Below are 18,642 nucleotides of genomic sequence, written 5' to 3'. Positions count from 1 at the left end.
CGTGTGTGTGTTTGTTTGTCCGTGTATGAGCGCCCATGTGTGTTACTAGCTGTCTGGCTCTCAGTGGTGGTTCGTCTCTTGTCCCATTTCCATCCGGCTGTTTGTGCCACTCAGCAGCACAGCATTAAGAGCTGTTATTGTTGTCATTGTGTTGAAGCAGTTTGCATCTCCCATTGTTGTTCTCATTTACTTTTATCTAAGGAACAAATATGAGACAGCTGTAAACCCAAACCTGTGAAAACAGTGGCATTATTGAGTGGGGAAGTTTTTGAAGCTCAATATAAACTATTAAAGTCAACTATTATTCAATATCCAATTTCCATTACTGAAATATTTTCCCACCGTATGTGGCAATTTATCTCTGCTATTTGTATCCAGTGTATGTGCTATCAACAGCTTTTCTTTTGCTTCTATTGAAACATGCTTTTGAAGTATTGTTGTTACTTAATAACACCTCTGGTTCTGTCTTTTCAAAGACAATTATTAGGTTTTAATGGTTGCTTTTTACTAAATCAGCAAGAGATGGTGTTTCTCATATTAAAATATTGAAAGTTTTCTGCAGAGTTTCTAAGTAACAATGCTTTTTTAGACTGTTTTGTTTAGGAACCATTTAATGTTATTTTTTCATCACTATTTTGCTGATCCTCTCTTTCTTTCTCTCTCTCTGGCCTACACAAAACACAATCACTCAGTGCAAATAATATTTTCCCCAAACTATGCACTGACAGTCAAGGCACACACACAGAAACCACTGAGGCACCAATGAGCCACCAACAATCACATAGATATACGCATGCATTTGTCAACACTAATGTATAATCCACTAATCGTTTTGCATGCATTAGAACCAGACACCCACCCACACACTCAGTCCCCTTTTGTTATAGCTAGCTGAAACAATTTAACAAAGATATACAATGTGTTTTAGGCACAAGGTTTTGCTCAGTAACAGAAACACATTAGCAGACCATGTTTATTTAAAGGTGACTCCATCAAAATTGCCAGTATCTCAAAGCAATAAAATTAACAGCTATTATGCACAGCATACACTGAAATAATCTTGTTCCTGCCAATTGCCTACAGTGACAATCTGCCTCATTTTGGCACACACATACATACACTCTCACACACACACACACACACACACACACACACACACACACACACACACACACACACACACACACACACACGCACACACACACACACACACACACACATACCAGCACAAAATATCCGTATACCACTCATTTGACTCTGACATTCAGGGTCAGTTTTCATTGTGAGAGTGAATGACGTGTGCCATTGAACAATCCCTTATTCAGGACTCCTCCAGCAGACAGACAGCAACAGAGCAGGATGAGTGGGAGGAAAACAGACGAGGCTAAAGGCCTTGACAGACTCAATGTGTGCGAGCCTTTCAACAAGCCAACAGCTATCACAGTGATCAGCACAGATTTACATTGCAATCATTAAAGCCAAAGCTGACAGCTACTTTAATGAAAATGGATATTTATCAAACACAACTACAGTCAAGGACCCAAAAAACACAAAGCATGTCTGTCTGTTAATGTTTTCATGCTGCGTGATTGGCTATAAACACTTGCTCATTCAATTATGAATCAACAGAGTGACAGCGGAGAGGCTCTACTGAGTACTTTGAACAGATTCTGCTGTCGCTTTTCAACTTGAAACACATCAGTCGCTCGCTCCCTTTTTCTCTGTAGGTCTTCACAGGGGGCCTGCCATCTGTCATATGGCGCACTCACGCAGAGTCACACACCATGCACACACTGTATATGAACAGAGAAACTCACAAACTCAGCCACAAACAAAAAAGAAAAGATCTGGGAACAAGTCTGCGGTGGCACAAACATTCACACAGCAGAAACACGCAAGCACACACCCACGTGCACGCACTTTTTCCTCCCTATGAGCTCATTCATTCTTGTTACAGAAACATAAAAGTTATCAAGGATGCTGTCAGTGGAGAGAGTGAGAGAGAAATAGAGAGGGAGAGAGAAACAGAAAGTGATGGCATGGGTTTGGCTGCAGTGCAACTGTTGTATATTTTTCTCAATTTAGTTTTCTGGGGCATTGGGTGTGTGTGTGTGTGTATTCTGTTTATAGTTTGTATTACTGTAGATATCCAGTTATACTACAGTGTAGAAAAGCATTGCGGCGCACTGAGGAGGACCTGTGAAGTGTTGATATCTCCTTCCTGATTCACTGTTTCTGTGAAGGACTCATACACACATGTGATCATATGGAAACAGATATGCACTCACGAACATGTATGTTTGCTCCCTCCCTGTTGAACAACACATCCATAGCAGCGGCCCATGTCTGCCAATGATTTGCACGCGGAGACCGAGAGAGTTGCCGTGCGGCCTGTCTTCTAGAATGGGGGCCCATTCTGTTCAACACAGTATGCTTTCTTGGCATGAATGTCATATCGACAGTCTAGCAAGAGTGTCCAAGTACAATTGGAATGCATCAGATAATTCATGAATAACTCTATCTTTCTCTCTCCTCTGTATCTGTCATTAATCCAATGCTGCTGTGCTTTAATCTCGTCTTTTTTCTCCCAACTGTCTCTTTCACTGTCTGTATTCTGCTCTCCCTCTGTCTCTGTCTCTTTGTATCTCGATTTGTGTGTATCTCCCATTCTGCCATAACCTTATATGTGTCAGGCTGTATTAATCTCTCTCTTTTTTCCTCTTTCTCTCACATACACTCTCCTGTCAGTTTTCTTTCCTTCCGCTCTCCTCTCTCCCTCCATCTGGCTCTTCTGTGAAATAAAAGGTGAATGTAGCCTTTAGCTAGACACTAGCACTTCAAAGCCCTCTCATTTTCCCTCTCTCTTTTCATCATGGGCAGGTTGAGTAGTGTTATAACCCAAAATAACCTCTTCACCACATGGCCCTTGTCTCTCTGTCTAATCTCTCATAGATGCCAGTTGGGGAGGCTTTTATCTCGAGTGCCACAGAGAATATACTGTACAAACAGCTTGAGTATACAATATGTGGCTCCAAGTACACTCAACCTCCTGTGCCAAGAAGGTTTGAGGCCATTTGGTCTAGGTAATTACATCTCCATATCATCATCAAAAAAAAAAAAAACAATCAAAAAAACAAAACAAACCTCTCATCTTGAGGTCATCAGGTTTATTAAAGATCATCACGGTTATTCATTTTGATGATTTTACAGGCAAACATTGGGCATAAAAGGTGGTTTTATTCTACTAGCTTTTCTAAGTAGGTTCACAAGCTGTGGTCATGAAGTAACATGGAAAAACTTCTCTATGAGATATATGATAATATAATCATTTATCCCGGACTTGTCTTTCTCCTTATGAAACTAAAGTCAGGCTTAAAGGTCCCGCTGACATAATAGATTGTAGATAATCAACTATCAATAAGCAATTGATATATTATCACATTTAGTTTCTATAAAGACAGCAAGTAATTAATTTGGCTTTATCATGTTACTTTACATAATCAGAGTGTTTCCAACAAGTTAACTGGCTGTGCCCGCTGGCTGGTAATGATGTCACTTTCAGTTACTGTAAGCTTGCTACCCACACACTTATGTTCAGTTGCTCATTTGGATAGTAATTGGCATACAAGGCTCCAGAGACACAAGTACCATGACCCTCCTGTGGTCTCTCCCACACATATGCACATGTGCAAACTAACTAATACACATGTACAAAAGTGTAAGGTGTCCTCAAGGAATGTGTTTCTCATCACTATTTTTGAACCTGTCTGGTGGAATATTCACGGTCACACACTTCACAGTTCTTTAAAGTCAATTGAGATCTAACTTTGATTGGAGGCTATCGTGCTCCTTTAACTGAGGGCATACGGGGGATTGCTTTTTAGAATTAAACTTTTCCATTCCACTGTTAATTAAGGACTTAAAACAACAGTGTTTAAAATAACTTGTATCCCATCTGAGAGAAGGGCCACTTCACAGCTTAGTAATGGGCAAGTTTTATTGGGAGTTTTATTGTCATCCGCCCACATCACAAAACTCACTTAAAACCAAATGGTAGCAGCAAAGCATATCACTGTTGCACTTGTTACACTTTAATGAGATAATTCTTTGCCAGTGAATGATACAAACTATGCAAAATATACAAAATATGTAATGTGTATATTTTATGCATGTTTGATGGCATTGGGTTGGCAGCATCTAAAAGGCTCATACACAGGCAGTTTTTAATCTTGTGCTCCCACTTAAGAGACTGCATATTTTTACTTTGAATATACCACGACTAACATATCTAAAATATTTATTGATTGACTGACTGCAGATTCAAATATTATATTAAATACATTATTTATTTTCTCTTTTACTCCCATTTAGGCAATTATTCAATTTTTTACATTCACCAACTCGCTCAGGATGAATCTGCCCCGGTCAACTGTTCAGTGTAAATATTAACATAAGTCCTCTTTTTCTTTCATGTTTTTAAGTAGTGCATGAAAAAGAAAATCTAAGTGAATAGTGAACATTGATATCGAAAGGCTTGTAAAAACATTGCTGTTGCTGGAGGTGAAGATAACGCTATTCATGTCATCTTGTGTAATTGCATTTCATCTCATTAAAGACAAAACAAAAAGTAAAAAAAGAAAGTCAAGACGAACAGTTGGGTGTATTTTATGACTACAACTGAGGCTAGTTGAAAGTGAAAGGAGATGATCCTTGGGAATACCTTTGTGCACACATTTACATTTGCATTTTATTCATTTAGCTGATGCAGACTCACAGACTTTACGTAAGTGGAATGATCTATTAATATATACAGGACAGGAAAGGTCAGGGTGATTCTGCCTTTTTATGTGAACAATGTGACTACAAAGAAATCATGTAAGTAAAAAAGAAACAGAGTAGCTCAGGATCCTTTTTTTTATTTCTTTAGAGAATAATTATAGTGAGTAGAAGAAAGAGGATAACAGTTACTCGAACACGGGTGACGCAAGATACTCCTGGAAACTGTTTTCACCTTGTTTGGGAAGATGGCAAGTGGCTGCTATTTTGACTGAATCTGGAAGGTCATTTCACCATTAGAGAGCCAGGAGAGAGAACAGTTGATACCATGCGGAGCGCTGACCAGCCCAGCACAGGGAAAGGAGAGCAGAGGGGTCTGTAGGGGCAGAACACAAGACACTAGCTGGCGTCTTGCGCTGGATAGTTGCCTGGAGGGAAGGGGCTAGATATCTCTTCACAGTCTTGTGTGCCAGCAGCAGGATTTGGAATTTGATACAAGCAGCCATGGGCAGCTGGATGCATACATTAACACTGTCGGTGCATGTGTGTTAATGTGTGTGTACATCATATCACTACTGACTCATCACATCGCTTATGAACACCAGAGAGCTCTATTCCTGCTTTTTTTTTTTAATCTTTCTTTTAATTAAAACAGGAGCGTATATGAACCTGCTGGGGCAAAGTGCTGTGGGTAGAATACCTGATGAGTGTATGTGTGTCACTTTGCAAACTAGTACAAACTGTATGCATATACATGAGTTAATTTATCCATATCAAGGGTTTAGATAATGAAGCAGAAATTTTTCATGTAGAAATTGCTGTATATGTATGACTCTGAGGAGTAAGAAAACTTGGGGAAAAACATGAAAAATTCTTCCACAATGAGCTCAGAACAAAATCATTTAAGACTAGTCTAAAAGTAATCACGAGAGACTTGAAGGTGGGTTCTGCACAAAGCAATTAAAACTCTTGTGTAAGGCATACAAAACATCAGTTAGCTGGTGGCCATTTTTTTCAAATATAGGCCTGAAACACGCAGCATGTTGTTTATTCTCATTAAGATGAATTAAACTGATCTCTTCATGTTCCTTCCCCATGCAATGTATATTTCTGCTTAAATTATTCAATTAATTAATTTTGGTTAATCACTCTCACCTTCCATTACATGCATGCCAAATGCTGTGTATTGTTTTCCACTCTGTTCCCACCTCTGCCAGGGAGGGAGCAGGCACTTTCTTTCTCATTGAAGTAAATCTGATAGAGTCATGTATCATTATGGAGTTCCCCACAGTCTCTCCATTATTCATCCATCTCTCGTTCCCTCCCTCCTTTCATTGCCTTCACCCTCTCGCTCTCCTGCCCGCTGATTTGCATTTTTGTGCATCTGTCTCTACAGACCTTTATCCTTCCTTCATTTTCCTGAGCTCTTTACCGCAATACAGCGATTAAATAATCTCTCTCTCCTTCAAGCCGGTCTTCATTTCTACTTTCTTTCTGAAATGCACAGCTATAACTTACTCTCTACGGACCAAAAAAAGTCCCTTTTTTAACTCATCTTATTCCTTGCCATTTCTCACTCAACTCATCAATTTCTTCCCTCTCTCTTCCAAATCTCTGTACATAGATACAGCTATTAATGTCATCACTCAATATGCTGCTGTCTCTGGCAAAGGGAAATGCACCATAGCACCAGGGAATATCTTTGACTGGTTCGTTCCATGGTTTCTGTTGATAGAAATTGTGTGTCATACTGCACACAGACACACATTCACCCACTCAGATATCAAGTGTTAAGCTAATTTGTTTCCCCTTGAATAATACAGTCAATCACTGGGTCAGTCATTTACAAGTAAAAGAACATGTCCATACCACCCCCACCCCCCACACCTCGGGCCAATCACTGCAGTGTTTACAGTGAGTGACTTACAGTGATTGAGGTGCAACACCAACCGAATGTTTTGTCAAAACCTGATCAGGGAGAGATGAATAGCTCAGTGATTATCTGTAGTCACTTCCCCGATTGCATTACGACAGAACATCAGCCAGGTTGTCTTTGTGGGTGAGCGAAAACATCTGAGAACCAGTTGAATTATACAGGCACAAAAACACATTTGAAAACAGCAATACACTCACCCCACTTGCATACACACCTGTGTGCAATTGAATATTGAGATACCAAGTGGGAAAATATGACATCTGCCGTGTACACAGGCAATGAAAACAGAGACACATTGAGCCATTAGCAGTGAACAACAACCAATCCATTTTCTAAATATGATTAAAGCATTGACAAATGGGTCATTACCCCGGCTGACAAAGAGAACCAGAGAGAGAGAGACAGACAGACAGAGAGAGAGTGAGTCGGATAAGAAAAAGTCAATTTATATATACATGCAGAATAACATGTTGTGTGTGTGTGATTGTGTCTCTTTTTTGGAAACATTTTGTTGAAATTTGAATATGTTACAAGGCCAGAACTCCCAAAGCTGGAGAAAGAAAATTGAAAATAGAAGTGCAGAGAAGTGAGGGAGGAGAAAGGGAAGTGCCAGGATGTGTCCTGGGGAAGTAATAGCTGTAAAAGCCCCGTGGCTGTAAACGGAGGAGCTGTGGATTTTCCCAGGGGACACGTTCATCTCCTTGACTTTACAATGGATAGACCTCGGACACAAAGATATATATATACGTCAGGTCTCTTTGAATGGATTGAGGGTGGATGGTGGGAGGAATACTCAAAGGGGACAAAGAAATGAGAAAGAGGATAAACTGTTGCACAGTGAGCAACTGTAGGAGACGTAAGGCCATGTTTGATTGTAGGGCACTTTATTTTGATTCTGTACCTTCTTTCTGTTTAATAAAAAGCTCTGTGAAGCATTAAAATTTTTTTGCTAAATGTTATTTTTAGCTACTGCTAACATGAACCGCTGATAATTTAGCATGACAAAGGGGGGTAGCGGTTACAGGACTGAGGTGAAACACATGGCAGAAAAACTGCTGACAACCTGGAGAATGTGGACGGTGGGTGTATGTTATTAGTATCAGGAGAAAAAGAGAGGTATATGATACTAAAAGTGGGCAGGCAGCAAGAAAAGAAAATGAAAAAATTACATGAAGGCAATGGAGTTTCTCTACCAATTCATAGAGCACAGGAGGAGGTAGCCAGACGTTTCATTTTTTATTTTTCTTAATGCACAATTAACACCAGCCTTGGTATGAAAGACAAATGTGCATAAAACTGCAAAATGATTTTTGACTTGCTTTGAAAAGGCTCTTTAATGTGGAATGGATTCAGGAATAAAATGGAGGGAAGAGCAGAAGAGATGAGAAGAACAGATAAAATTAAAAAGAGGAGGGATGTTAATTTCCTATGATTAAGTTGCATATAAAGATGCCAATCAAACACTGTCACGAGCACTTTGATAAGATACTTGTACAGTGCTGCTTTTCATCACAGTACATCCTTTAAATTTATTTTAATATTTGGGTTTTAGTAGAAAAGTTGCACTCCTCTTACATTTCAGCTCTTCTTGTCTCTTCTTCTTCTGCAGTGAGATCTTAAAGCCTTCATGGGTGTAGGTTGAATCTTTATTATCTCATATCAGTGGAGGAAAGGTTAAACTCACATACAGTATAGTTAATTGTTGTAGATTACTGTTTGTGGAAAAGCTGGATAAATTGATGTTAAAGGTCCTGTATTTCCACCTCCACTTTTCCAGTGTTTTATTTGATGTTTTGCTATCCATGAGATATATTTGTGGGTTTCAGTACCAAAAACCATCTCATATAGTTTTACATCTCCTTTCTCATGCTTCTCTCTGGAGCTCTTGAACAAGTTGGTCAGCCAATGAGACTCTCTTCTGATTGGCTGACCGCAGGTAATGAGTTGTACTACTACTGGAGGTTTGTGAAAACCCACCGGCAAATGGCGATGGGCAGCACGTGCTGAAATGAGCTCAACAGACCACCAATTCGGATTAAAATGCTCCAGCCTTAGGCCTGCCAAACCCCTGGATCATCTGGCAGCATTGGGGTGACTGTCTGCAGTGTTGCAGCATTCAGGTCCAATGCAGGAGTGGTGGAGCTCACTGTCTTTGCCTCTAGCGCACCTCTAACTATTAGATCCTCCGGGCAGACTGGTACAGTGCCTGTGTGTGTGAAGGCCAGACAGAGGATCATGCATGGCTGCAGAGTCTGAGACCATTGGAGACATCAGGGAGGTGGTGGGCTGCAGGGACAGCAAGAGTGGAATTTGGTGAGTGGATTACCAGGAGAAGGATCGGACGCAGTCCACCTTTCCATCGCTGCCAGACTGTGTGGAGTTTTTAAATGGGGTTTATTGGGACTGCAGATGAGACACCGCTGGAGACGGTTAAGGCGAGTGCATGAAAGAAACGTCTACATGTTGCGGCGTGGCGGCTGTTACTTGTACTGTTACAACTGGGCAGCTGCTGTTTCGTTGTAACATCACAAACTTAACAAAGTCCTGATGGTCTGATTAAGGCTGAGTTTCTGAATACGGGATGTGGGTTTTTACTCTCACAGTTTTTACACAACACCTAGACCTGCCTTATAAACAAAAAGACTTGAAAGTCTCACTTTCTTCAACATGGGACCTTTAAAGCAAAGGATAAGGGAAGGAGGGCACAAAGTTTTAAGAGAGAATTAAGTAGACACTAGAGGAAAAAGTGCACAAGCTACATTTTGATTGGATTTAACAAGCAATAGAGTTGATGGATATATGGATGGAGCCAAGAAAAGATGAACTAGCCCTAAATGGTACACTGTACACGCACCAATCTCGGATAATGGAGTAAATAATTTAGTTGAGTCTGGATGGGTGGCAAAAGGTGAAGGAAGGACAGATCAATGAGGGGTGGAGAAGAGACAAGATCCAGGAGAGCAGAGTGTGAGTAAGAGGCATTTATCTGTTATGCCCAACAACACCAGAAGCTAAAACCTAGGGAAATTATACTGTTGACTCTGAATAGAGCGAGGTAATGGTGGAGAGGAGGGATACAAAAAGAGGACGTGGTAGAAATATGAGTTGGGTAAAAGAAAGGGTTATTTAAAAAAATAAAGAAGAGACAAAGCAGAGGAATAGTGGTGGAGTTAAAGTATAAATTAAAGAGAGAAAAAAGAGAGATGAGGATTGGAGAAAAAGGGAGAGGGGGCATTCATCTGGGGAGTGTGATAACGGTGAGTGCAGTAACTGGATAAATACAGTGGTAAGGGGGACTGAATTGAGGGGCAGTTGAAGGGAATGGGGAGAGGAGACACAGATGGAGTTACAGAGCAGACAAAAAAAGAGGCTGGATGAAAGAGAGGATGTATACATCTCCCGGGCACAAAGACTGGCTAGGAATAGATGATGTTAAATGTGACAAGATGAAGGGACCAAAGGGGGTCCATTAAATGTTAATGGGAACAGGGTATGGGGTGGGTAGGCGTACTGGGGGCAGGAATAAGAACAGATTGTGTTTGCGAGAAATCGTTGGTCTGGTATTTTCAGCAACAGGAAGTGCCAGCAGTCAGAGAACTTACTGTGATAAATTTCTAGAGAAACAAAGTCGAAAAGGGCATGTTATCTTTTGCTCATGCTACCTCCCTGACCACATTAATTCAAGCGCTAATTCCCTCAAGGAGTGTATATCAGCAAACCAGCACTCCACACACACACACACACACACACACACACACACACACACACAGAGGCATATATAGAGCAGAGCACATTTTCAGCCTGCCAGCTGTGTGAGTAAGCATCTCTCTCTGCCACTCAGTGCTTAGCCGTGTATGGCACAGTGCATGGCAGCAGTTTGGAGCCGTGGATCTGGAACAATACATGAAACAATACGCAGACACAAGTAGGTCATCCACACACAGATACACGCACTCACATACTAGACATGAAGATACACTCTCGGCTACGACAGTGCTGCGGGCGCTGGCGAGGTCTTCCTCTCACTCCGTCAGTGCATTTCTGAGGAAGCCAAACACTTGATTATGATTACATACTCATCTTACAGCCAGCAGATAGGCTCTGTCTTTTCTTTCAGCTTATTGCTTTACATAATTGAGAATTTCTCTCATGTTGAAAACAAATTGAGTTGTCCTTGTTCCTGTCAGCTAAACCATAACCCGAAAAAAAAAGGAAACATGCGTATCTGATATGATCCCCATCCCACCACACTCTACCTGCTACCTGGCTATAGTGAACAGCTGCTGTTGCTATGAGATTGCAATGAGACTTATGACATGTCACACAAAGTGTTACTATGTGTTTTCTATATATCTACTGTTTTCTATATATCTATTGTATGTCAATTTATACTAACGCCTTTTGGCTGGTATTGACCCAGTGATAGTTTAAGGGGTTTTAAATGAGACATGCAAACTAAATGGTGCGTGACTGAGTATTTATATGTTTTACTCCATTTAAAGCTGTGTGACCAGTGTTGTCACTTATAGTTTCTAACTTACTCAAGAAATATTCTAAAGATACGGGTGCACATGCACAGTTTTATCTGTTTTTCTTCAGGTATTGATTTTTCCTTTCTTCCCGCCCCTCTCACTTTCCTCTCGCTATCCATCCTCAGTCACTGGGCCGCAGAAACTGGATGACTATGAATCAGAGTGATGAAGTGTGAATGGTTTGTGTGAGTGTGTGGTAGGTGGAGAGCTGCGTGGAGAAACACAGATAGAGAGAAGAATCAGTCACACCTGGGTGCAGGTGAAGTACTTGCAGTCCATTTGTTCTGACAGACCGAGAAGAGAAGGGAGAGAGAGCTCAATAACATGCTCTGTTGCAGACAACACGTGTAAAATCCACACTGACATACAGAACATGCGTCAAAAATGTCTGCATATAAACATCACCCGTGTGAGGCAGCGGTTCAATACACTTTGAATATAAGAAAAAATCAGGAGAAAGCACTTGATTTATCTCATTTTGCGAGTTGTGGAGTCGCAGTCTCGCAGGATCAATCAAGCATTTAATTCTGAAAAAACGGAAGTCGCGAACAAAGTCTGATGAAGAGATGGACTCCCACACTGGTATGATGACATCCCAGCAAAAATGAATAAATAAATAGAGCTGATGAATTAGCAAAGTAGATGAGTCCTACTGTAATCCCCGTGGCTGACAGTCTGAACTCCTGGATGTGTCCATGTCTGTGTGTTTGACTGACATGTACATCCCTCAAATAAACACCTCTGCAGGACCGCTTGACAGGTCTTAGCTGCTTTAGCGAGATTGATCCCAGAATGATTTATCATGCGTCAGAATACTGCTCGTGTACAGGAGGGCTGTGTGTGAGCTCTTGTGTGTGGGTTGGTGACGACGATGATGGTGGTGATGTGTGAGTGTGGTTTAGTGGGTGGTTATGGTTCAGGATGATAGGTGAAAGATTCCGAATGGCTACGTTTTATATTTGTTTGCACTCCTACACACCTCTCTCTCTCTCTCTCTCTCTCTCGCTCTCCCTCTGAAATCGAAACCTGTCTTTGTGCTCAAAGTGCAGTCATTGTACACAGTGTTAGCCGGGTGTAACGTTATCCGTCTGTGCAGCTTAACATTCAGCTCGTATTTAGTCGCTCAGGCATGACTTTTTAGAATTATTCATATACTTCTAAACATTTCATAACGTCAGCAAGGTGTGTTTTTGTTAGGTCCTGTCAAACTCTTCAAAGTGACTACACACACGTTTTACTGCACCAGCCACCAGCTTTCTCATTTTCACTCTCCTTTAACTGTTGCCTACTTCAGAGTGATGTAAAATTGGGCTGGGTTAACGCAACGGGCCCTTTAAGTCATTAGCAAAGAGTATTAATGAGCCTAGTGCTTAGAAAGCCCCCTGCAGACTCAAGAGTGTGTGATGTAGAGAGGATGAGGGCACTAATTCTCCAAAGTGCCCTAATAAGTAGAGGATTAGCAAAGCCTTCCATTAGCCAAAGCCTTGATGATGCTAAGCTAATGCGCTATAGCTAGACTAGAGCAAGGCGGCTAAAGCGTTAGTTAGCATGACCGCTATAATAGGGATGTGGAATCTGAATAATGTAGCTTATGATACAGGACTGGCTTATGCAGCTGAAATATTCAGACGAAAGCAAACTCACATACACAGGCATAAAATGCATTCACACTTAATGTACGCATAAATATATCCACAGGTGCACCTTCCCACACACACCCGCAGGCATGCATATGCTCAAACACTGAGGTGATAGTAGATAGAAGATGAATCCTGGGCTCATTGGTTTTAAGAATAATGGCCATGACTAAGCAGTACACTGAGACTTAGTGAAGTTTAATCATATATTGTTACACTTTAATTAATTCCTCAAAATGTGGACTTGCACAAGTGAGATTGAAACTGCTTGAGCTTCATTAATCATCTACATCAGTGCATGAGGAAATGGTAGCCTGAAATAACCCTTTAGCTATTGCTAAAAAGGAAAATCGTTCCTAACAAACTATTGCCAGTTAATTAAAGAATGGGTTTTGTGTTCATAATATCCATAGTTATTGCCTCCAAATTAGATTTATGTCACTGAACTGCTTAAGACTTGTGTGACAACTGCAACCAATTTACCTTATAAGCTGTTATTTAATTGAGTGGACCAGCCACAGAATATCTTTAATCTTGTGCATTAAGCTTTTTTTTTTGTTGTTGTTTACTAGTGCAAACTTTTTCAAGACAAGCGTCAGATGAGATCAGTTTCCGGTTGACACCTCAAAAGTAATGTGTCCAAGTTAAGTCAGTGAAACTTGAACTACGCAGTTAAACAACAAAAGCAGTGAAGCAGATTTCACGTTGTGCATCATTAATACACAGACACACACGCATATTCTTGGGTTCGTCACGATTTGAGGGTTCAGCCTCACGAACCACTTTGAAATCCAACTCATCATGTTTTTGTGAAAACCAGTTGACATGGAAGACATTGTCATTCTGTATAGCTTTCATGTTCTCTCTATCTCTTTCTCTCTGTGTCTCTCTGTCTTAGACACACATGCACACATACAATGTTTTATTCTTCTTTTCTAAGCACCATGAATCTCCTAAGGCTTTTCTTTCTTGGAAACTTTCTTTCTTTCTCTGGCTTTATTTTTGCAGTGTCAACAGATTACTCTGTGAGGCATTATACAGGCTCACTGTGTGTGTTTTAGATTGTGCTCTCTTGCTATTGTACATTGTCATCACACCGTTTATGTGTGTGTGTGCGTGCGTGCTTGCGTGCGTGTGTGTGTGTTTGTGTTCACTGTACTGTCTTTAAACTTATTTTTCCACCAGCTTTTGTGTGACAGGTCTTTTAGGTCTCTGCTAAAAGTGAAATAAACGCCTAAGTCTGGTGCTTAGTACACAGAAGGACATGGTGAGGAGCAACGTGGGAGCAGAAGTGAGGGATGAAATGAGGATCAGGATGAATGAGGGATGGAAAATTGGGGCAAGGACATAAGGGCAAACCACGGGTAGCCATGTGGGTAAATGCATAGGAAGAGCTGACTGTGGCAGGCGATGATGTGTGCAAAAAAATAAAGGAATAAAGAGGTGATGAATCAAAAAATGGCTGGAGTAAGGGAAGGAAAGAGGATAGATGGATGTTTGTGTTGCCATGAGGGTAAACAAACAGGTGGGTGGAATGGGAAAGATGCTGAAGAAGAGATGTTGGAAAGGAGGTGGAAGGGAAAGGCAGATGACTCCGAACTGAGGACAGTGTACAACATTCTGTGGTCGCTGTAAGGCAACTAAAATGAAAATCACTGCAAGACTGCAGCTCTGAAATGATTAGGGCTGAAAGGTAAGCACTCAGAGGGGCTGTTTTGGACAAGAAGGGAGATTATAGGGGAGTGGGTTGAGAGGGTAGGAGGTAGAGGTGTTTTTGACAGCACTAGAGGCCTAGCAAGGATGAAAAGTTGAAGGGAGGAAAAGGAGGTGAAATAAGCACAGATTGTGTTTCAGAGCACGGGAGCATTTAGTGCAGCAGAGCACAAACAACTGGGGGATTGTGGATAGTCTCTCTCACAAGAAGGAAATATTTTACAATGCGGTTTTATAGCACGACTTTTAATACACTTTTTTTTTATAGAGGCATATTATCACGGTTTTCTATACAAGACTGCTTTATATAGTATTGTCAGGAAGTAGCCTGGAGGTCAATTAATAATGTGACTGTAGCACTTCAGGCTTAAGGCTTGACTTAACTTTGATTCAGTAGCTAGAATGGTGCTTGCTGTCAGCAGATGGTTGCTTTTGTCAGTATGGAAAACTGGAAATGGGGGTTGTGCTCTGACTGTAATATAATATTAGCTGGCAAGAAAGTTCTCCAGCAAGCATTTTAGTGATGCAGTCATCCTTTATCATATAAGTCTCATGTGTCTGTCTGTGAATACATGTTTAGTTTTATGTTATTATAACTTACATGTAAGTTTTATACACAAACCCCTATTTTTATCATGTCCGTGTCGCTATCCATTGCTAACGTGGCTGACATCACTCTGTGACAGCTTGAAATAAGAAGGTTTTGAAGCTTTTAAAGGTTTGCCTGTATTTATTGAAAAGGAGTAGTGCAGAAAAAAAGTCTCCTTTTGTCTTATAGCGGGTTTTTACATGTAGGACTCAGTATGCTCCTTCTCTGCTGCCATATGTCTTTATCTGTGCATGTATACCTCTGTTTCCATTTCCATCCCTCTCTATTTCTAGTTGCCACGGAGCAGGTTGTGTATGACTCTAACAGCTTTGGTTCTCAAAATAACTATGCAATGCATGTGGAAACAAGCAAACAATTTCCTTGTCTCTTCCAGTTGGTGCTGCAGTGTGGTGACCTGTAGAATAAGAATTATTTTCCTTGCTGCACTCTTCGCACAAATAATTACTGGGATCAAAAATATGACTTGGTATTGCGCACAGTTGTAACAGATTTTTTTTTTTTTTTTACACCACTATTGCGTCCTGGGATGAAATGAATAGTAGAATCATTGCCTTTCTATGCTTTGGAAAATAAAACATTCCTCTTCTGTTTTCCTTCTCCCTTTTCCTTCTTTCTCTGCTGCCTCCCTCTCCTCCTTCCAGCCTGTGAGCTGATGAACCGTGGTATCCTGGCCCTGGTCAGTTCCATCGGCTGCATGTCGGCGGGCAGCCTTCAGACTCTGGCCGATGCCATGCACATCCCCCACCTCTTTATCCAGCGTTCCCCAGCAGGAACACCCCGCTCCGCCTGCCCACCAACCAGTCGCGTCCCTGGAACAGATGACTACACCCTAATGGTCCGCCCACCTGTCTATCTCAATGAGGTCATCATGCAAGTGGTGTCTGAGTACAGCTGGCAGAAGTTCATCCTCTTCTATGATTCTGATTTTGGTAAGGAAACATTCAAGACAGCTTTTACTGATACCAATCTTCACTCTATCTATCTATCTATCTATCTATCTATCTATCTAGGAAGGTGATTCACTTGAGCTAACATCTATCATAGGTCTAATCTATGAAACTGGTGTTGTGTGAATTTTGAATTTATCTGATGTAGCAGTATCAATGGTTTCCCAGCATGATAGGACATTAGAGAGGTAATAGGTGTATAGTCAAGTCAAAAACATCGCTCTCTCTTCCCTTGCCTCCATGTTACAGGCAAAAAAAAAACATATGGATGCCGAGGCAGACATGGATATGTGTATGCATATACAGAGAAACACAGAAATAGGTGCACACGTGTGCATCCTGGGTATTTTTTCGTCCATCTTTTTATGTGTATTTTTATACATCTTCATGCTGGTGACGCATCAGTCTGTCTGCCTGTCTCATTTTACCCTCTTTCTGTGTGTCTCTCTGTCTCCACGCCCTCTCTCTTTCCAGTCCATTAACTCTAACATTAGACAAGAAACACTCTATGTCCCTTTTATAAAGTGCCACTTTGTTTCTTCAGTCTCTTAGCTTCCTTCTACAGAAATATTGTTTTGGGGTTTTCTGTGCTTGTACAGGTGTATTCACCTGTGTAGGTGTGTTTGTCTGTATTGTACATTCAGGGCCTAAGTATAATTTCTGACCCCAACCTACAACACGTTAGCATTGTCATATCTTGTTAGGTCTTCCCCACTTTTTCCCGTCATGGTACCGCGCCGCCTTCTTTGTTCTGGCACCACGATTATGTGTAAAGATAAGTTTACTCTGAGTCATACAGAGGAGTACACTGCTGGTGCACTGCTGCTGAAACTGTTGCATCTTGGATCAGACCCCAGTGAGTGACGTCAAAACAAGTATCTAATGGAAAACACCAGCTGTGACATCACTCATTAGTGAGTAGACAGAAATATACCACGCCTAAAAGTTAAAGCCCATAGAGAACAGTGTAATAGCTTTCTGTCTTTGCTGATTCAGTGTTGATTTACCCCTTATAGCCATAATGTGGCTCCATTTCCCTCACTGTAGTCAATTAACACAATTAATGTGTTGTATGCATCGATCTCCAAAGTGATCTCTTCAGTGGAATTGTTTAGCATTTTGCAGGCTTCCCTTCAATCTTTCACAGCATTAAAGCATTTTATCAGTGTATTGAATATGTCATATGAGAGTGTATTCTAACTAGTGAGCTCTACCATACAGTTTATATCAGATGAATATTGAATGGTGGCTAATGTGGCCCATCTGGAAATGCTAGTCCCACACTGCAGACATCAGCGCAGTAAATTAAATTACATCAACGCTGAGCAACATTTGGAAAGAGGATTTCCATCTAATCTGTGGAGTAATTGGCAGACTACAGGTATACAGTAAAACAATGGAAGTGCGTCAAGTACTGGCCTGACTTTGTGTCTATTTCACTGTTTAGTTTCTGTTAACTTTTATCATGACACATGAAGGTTGTTTGCACATGGGTATATAACTTACAAGTACAGATATGTGCAGAATCTTATTGGTCTTTATTTTTGCTTTTTGCTTCTTCAGTTTAAGGGAAATCTGCAGCAACTGTTTCTGGGTTTTTGTTTTTTTTTTTTCACCAAAGTTCTGCACTATTGCAAAAGCCTCCAGTGCACACCATGAGATCAGCCTCTTAAAGGTTGCATTGCAATTACCCACAAATGAAGTCATTCCTTTTGGGAAAAGGCTTTTACTTTAACCTTATCCTAACCCTAAAGACTGGAAGTAAGAACAGCATTTTTCACCTAGCTAAGACAACCTTCAGTCAACTGGTTTGAATTCAAAATTTGTCCCCCAATGTGGCATAGTTCACACATAATATCTACATAATACACCCCATACACACACACACACACACACACACACACACACACACGTTTTCATGCACACAAAGACACGCATGTTCTTACCCCACTTAAATCCCTCTATCCCCTCTGTGCTCTGTGACCACTGATTCAGCACATGGTTCCTCTGGGTTTTGGCAGTGCTGTGCTCTCAGCCAAAGAAGGCCCTTTAAAGATATCGCTGTTTTTCCCTAATGGCCTCACCCCATGTTCAAGGAGAGAAGGGAGAAGCAAGAGCACGAGAGACAGAGAGCGAGAGAGAGGGAGCGAGAGAGAGAGCAAGAAAGCGAGGCAGAGAGACAGAGATGGCCTTTTAAGATGATAGTAATGTTCCCAAAAGGCCTCGCCTCTGTACAAGGAGAGTTCTTTAGAGAACAGACAGCCGAGTGTGTCCTCTTAAATGAAGCTACGGTGCAACTGTCCCAATCCCTATTTTCAGCTCTACTGGTGCGTTCCGGACACTGAGAACACATGTTTTCTCTCTATTATCTCCCTCTCTCTTTCCTCTCATAGTTTATCTCTCCCTCCCCGTCCATCTTCCTTTCTTGTCTGTCTTACTTTTCCTGACAGCATCTCTGTTTTTGCTTTCGCTCCCTTTCAGTCTTACCTCA

At 41.1% G+C, this 18,642-nt stretch overlaps 1 protein-coding gene across 3 annotated transcripts in view; it reads left to right on the top strand.

Annotated features, from left to right (window-relative positions):
- The window catches only part of grid2 (glutamate receptor, ionotropic, delta 2), a 469,811-nt gene that overhangs the window by 254,507 nt on the left and 196,662 nt on the right, over nt 1-18,642 (top strand). For all 3 annotated transcript variants that reach the window (XM_056376388.1, XM_056376390.1, XM_056376391.1), the window contains exon 3: nt 15,846-16,133. In XM_056376388.1, coding sequence (XP_056232363.1) covers nt 15,846-16,133 — 288 coding nt within the window. The remainder of the gene's footprint in view (nt 1-15,845; nt 16,134-18,642) is intronic.

The sequence above is a fragment of the Seriola aureovittata genome, chromosome 5, assembly GCF_021018895.1.
Source record: "Seriola aureovittata isolate HTS-2021-v1 ecotype China chromosome 5, ASM2101889v1, whole genome shotgun sequence".
Taxonomy (NCBI): domain Eukaryota; kingdom Metazoa; phylum Chordata; class Actinopteri; order Carangiformes; family Carangidae; genus Seriola; species Seriola aureovittata.
This window is presented reverse-complemented; position numbering and strand designations above follow the sequence as displayed.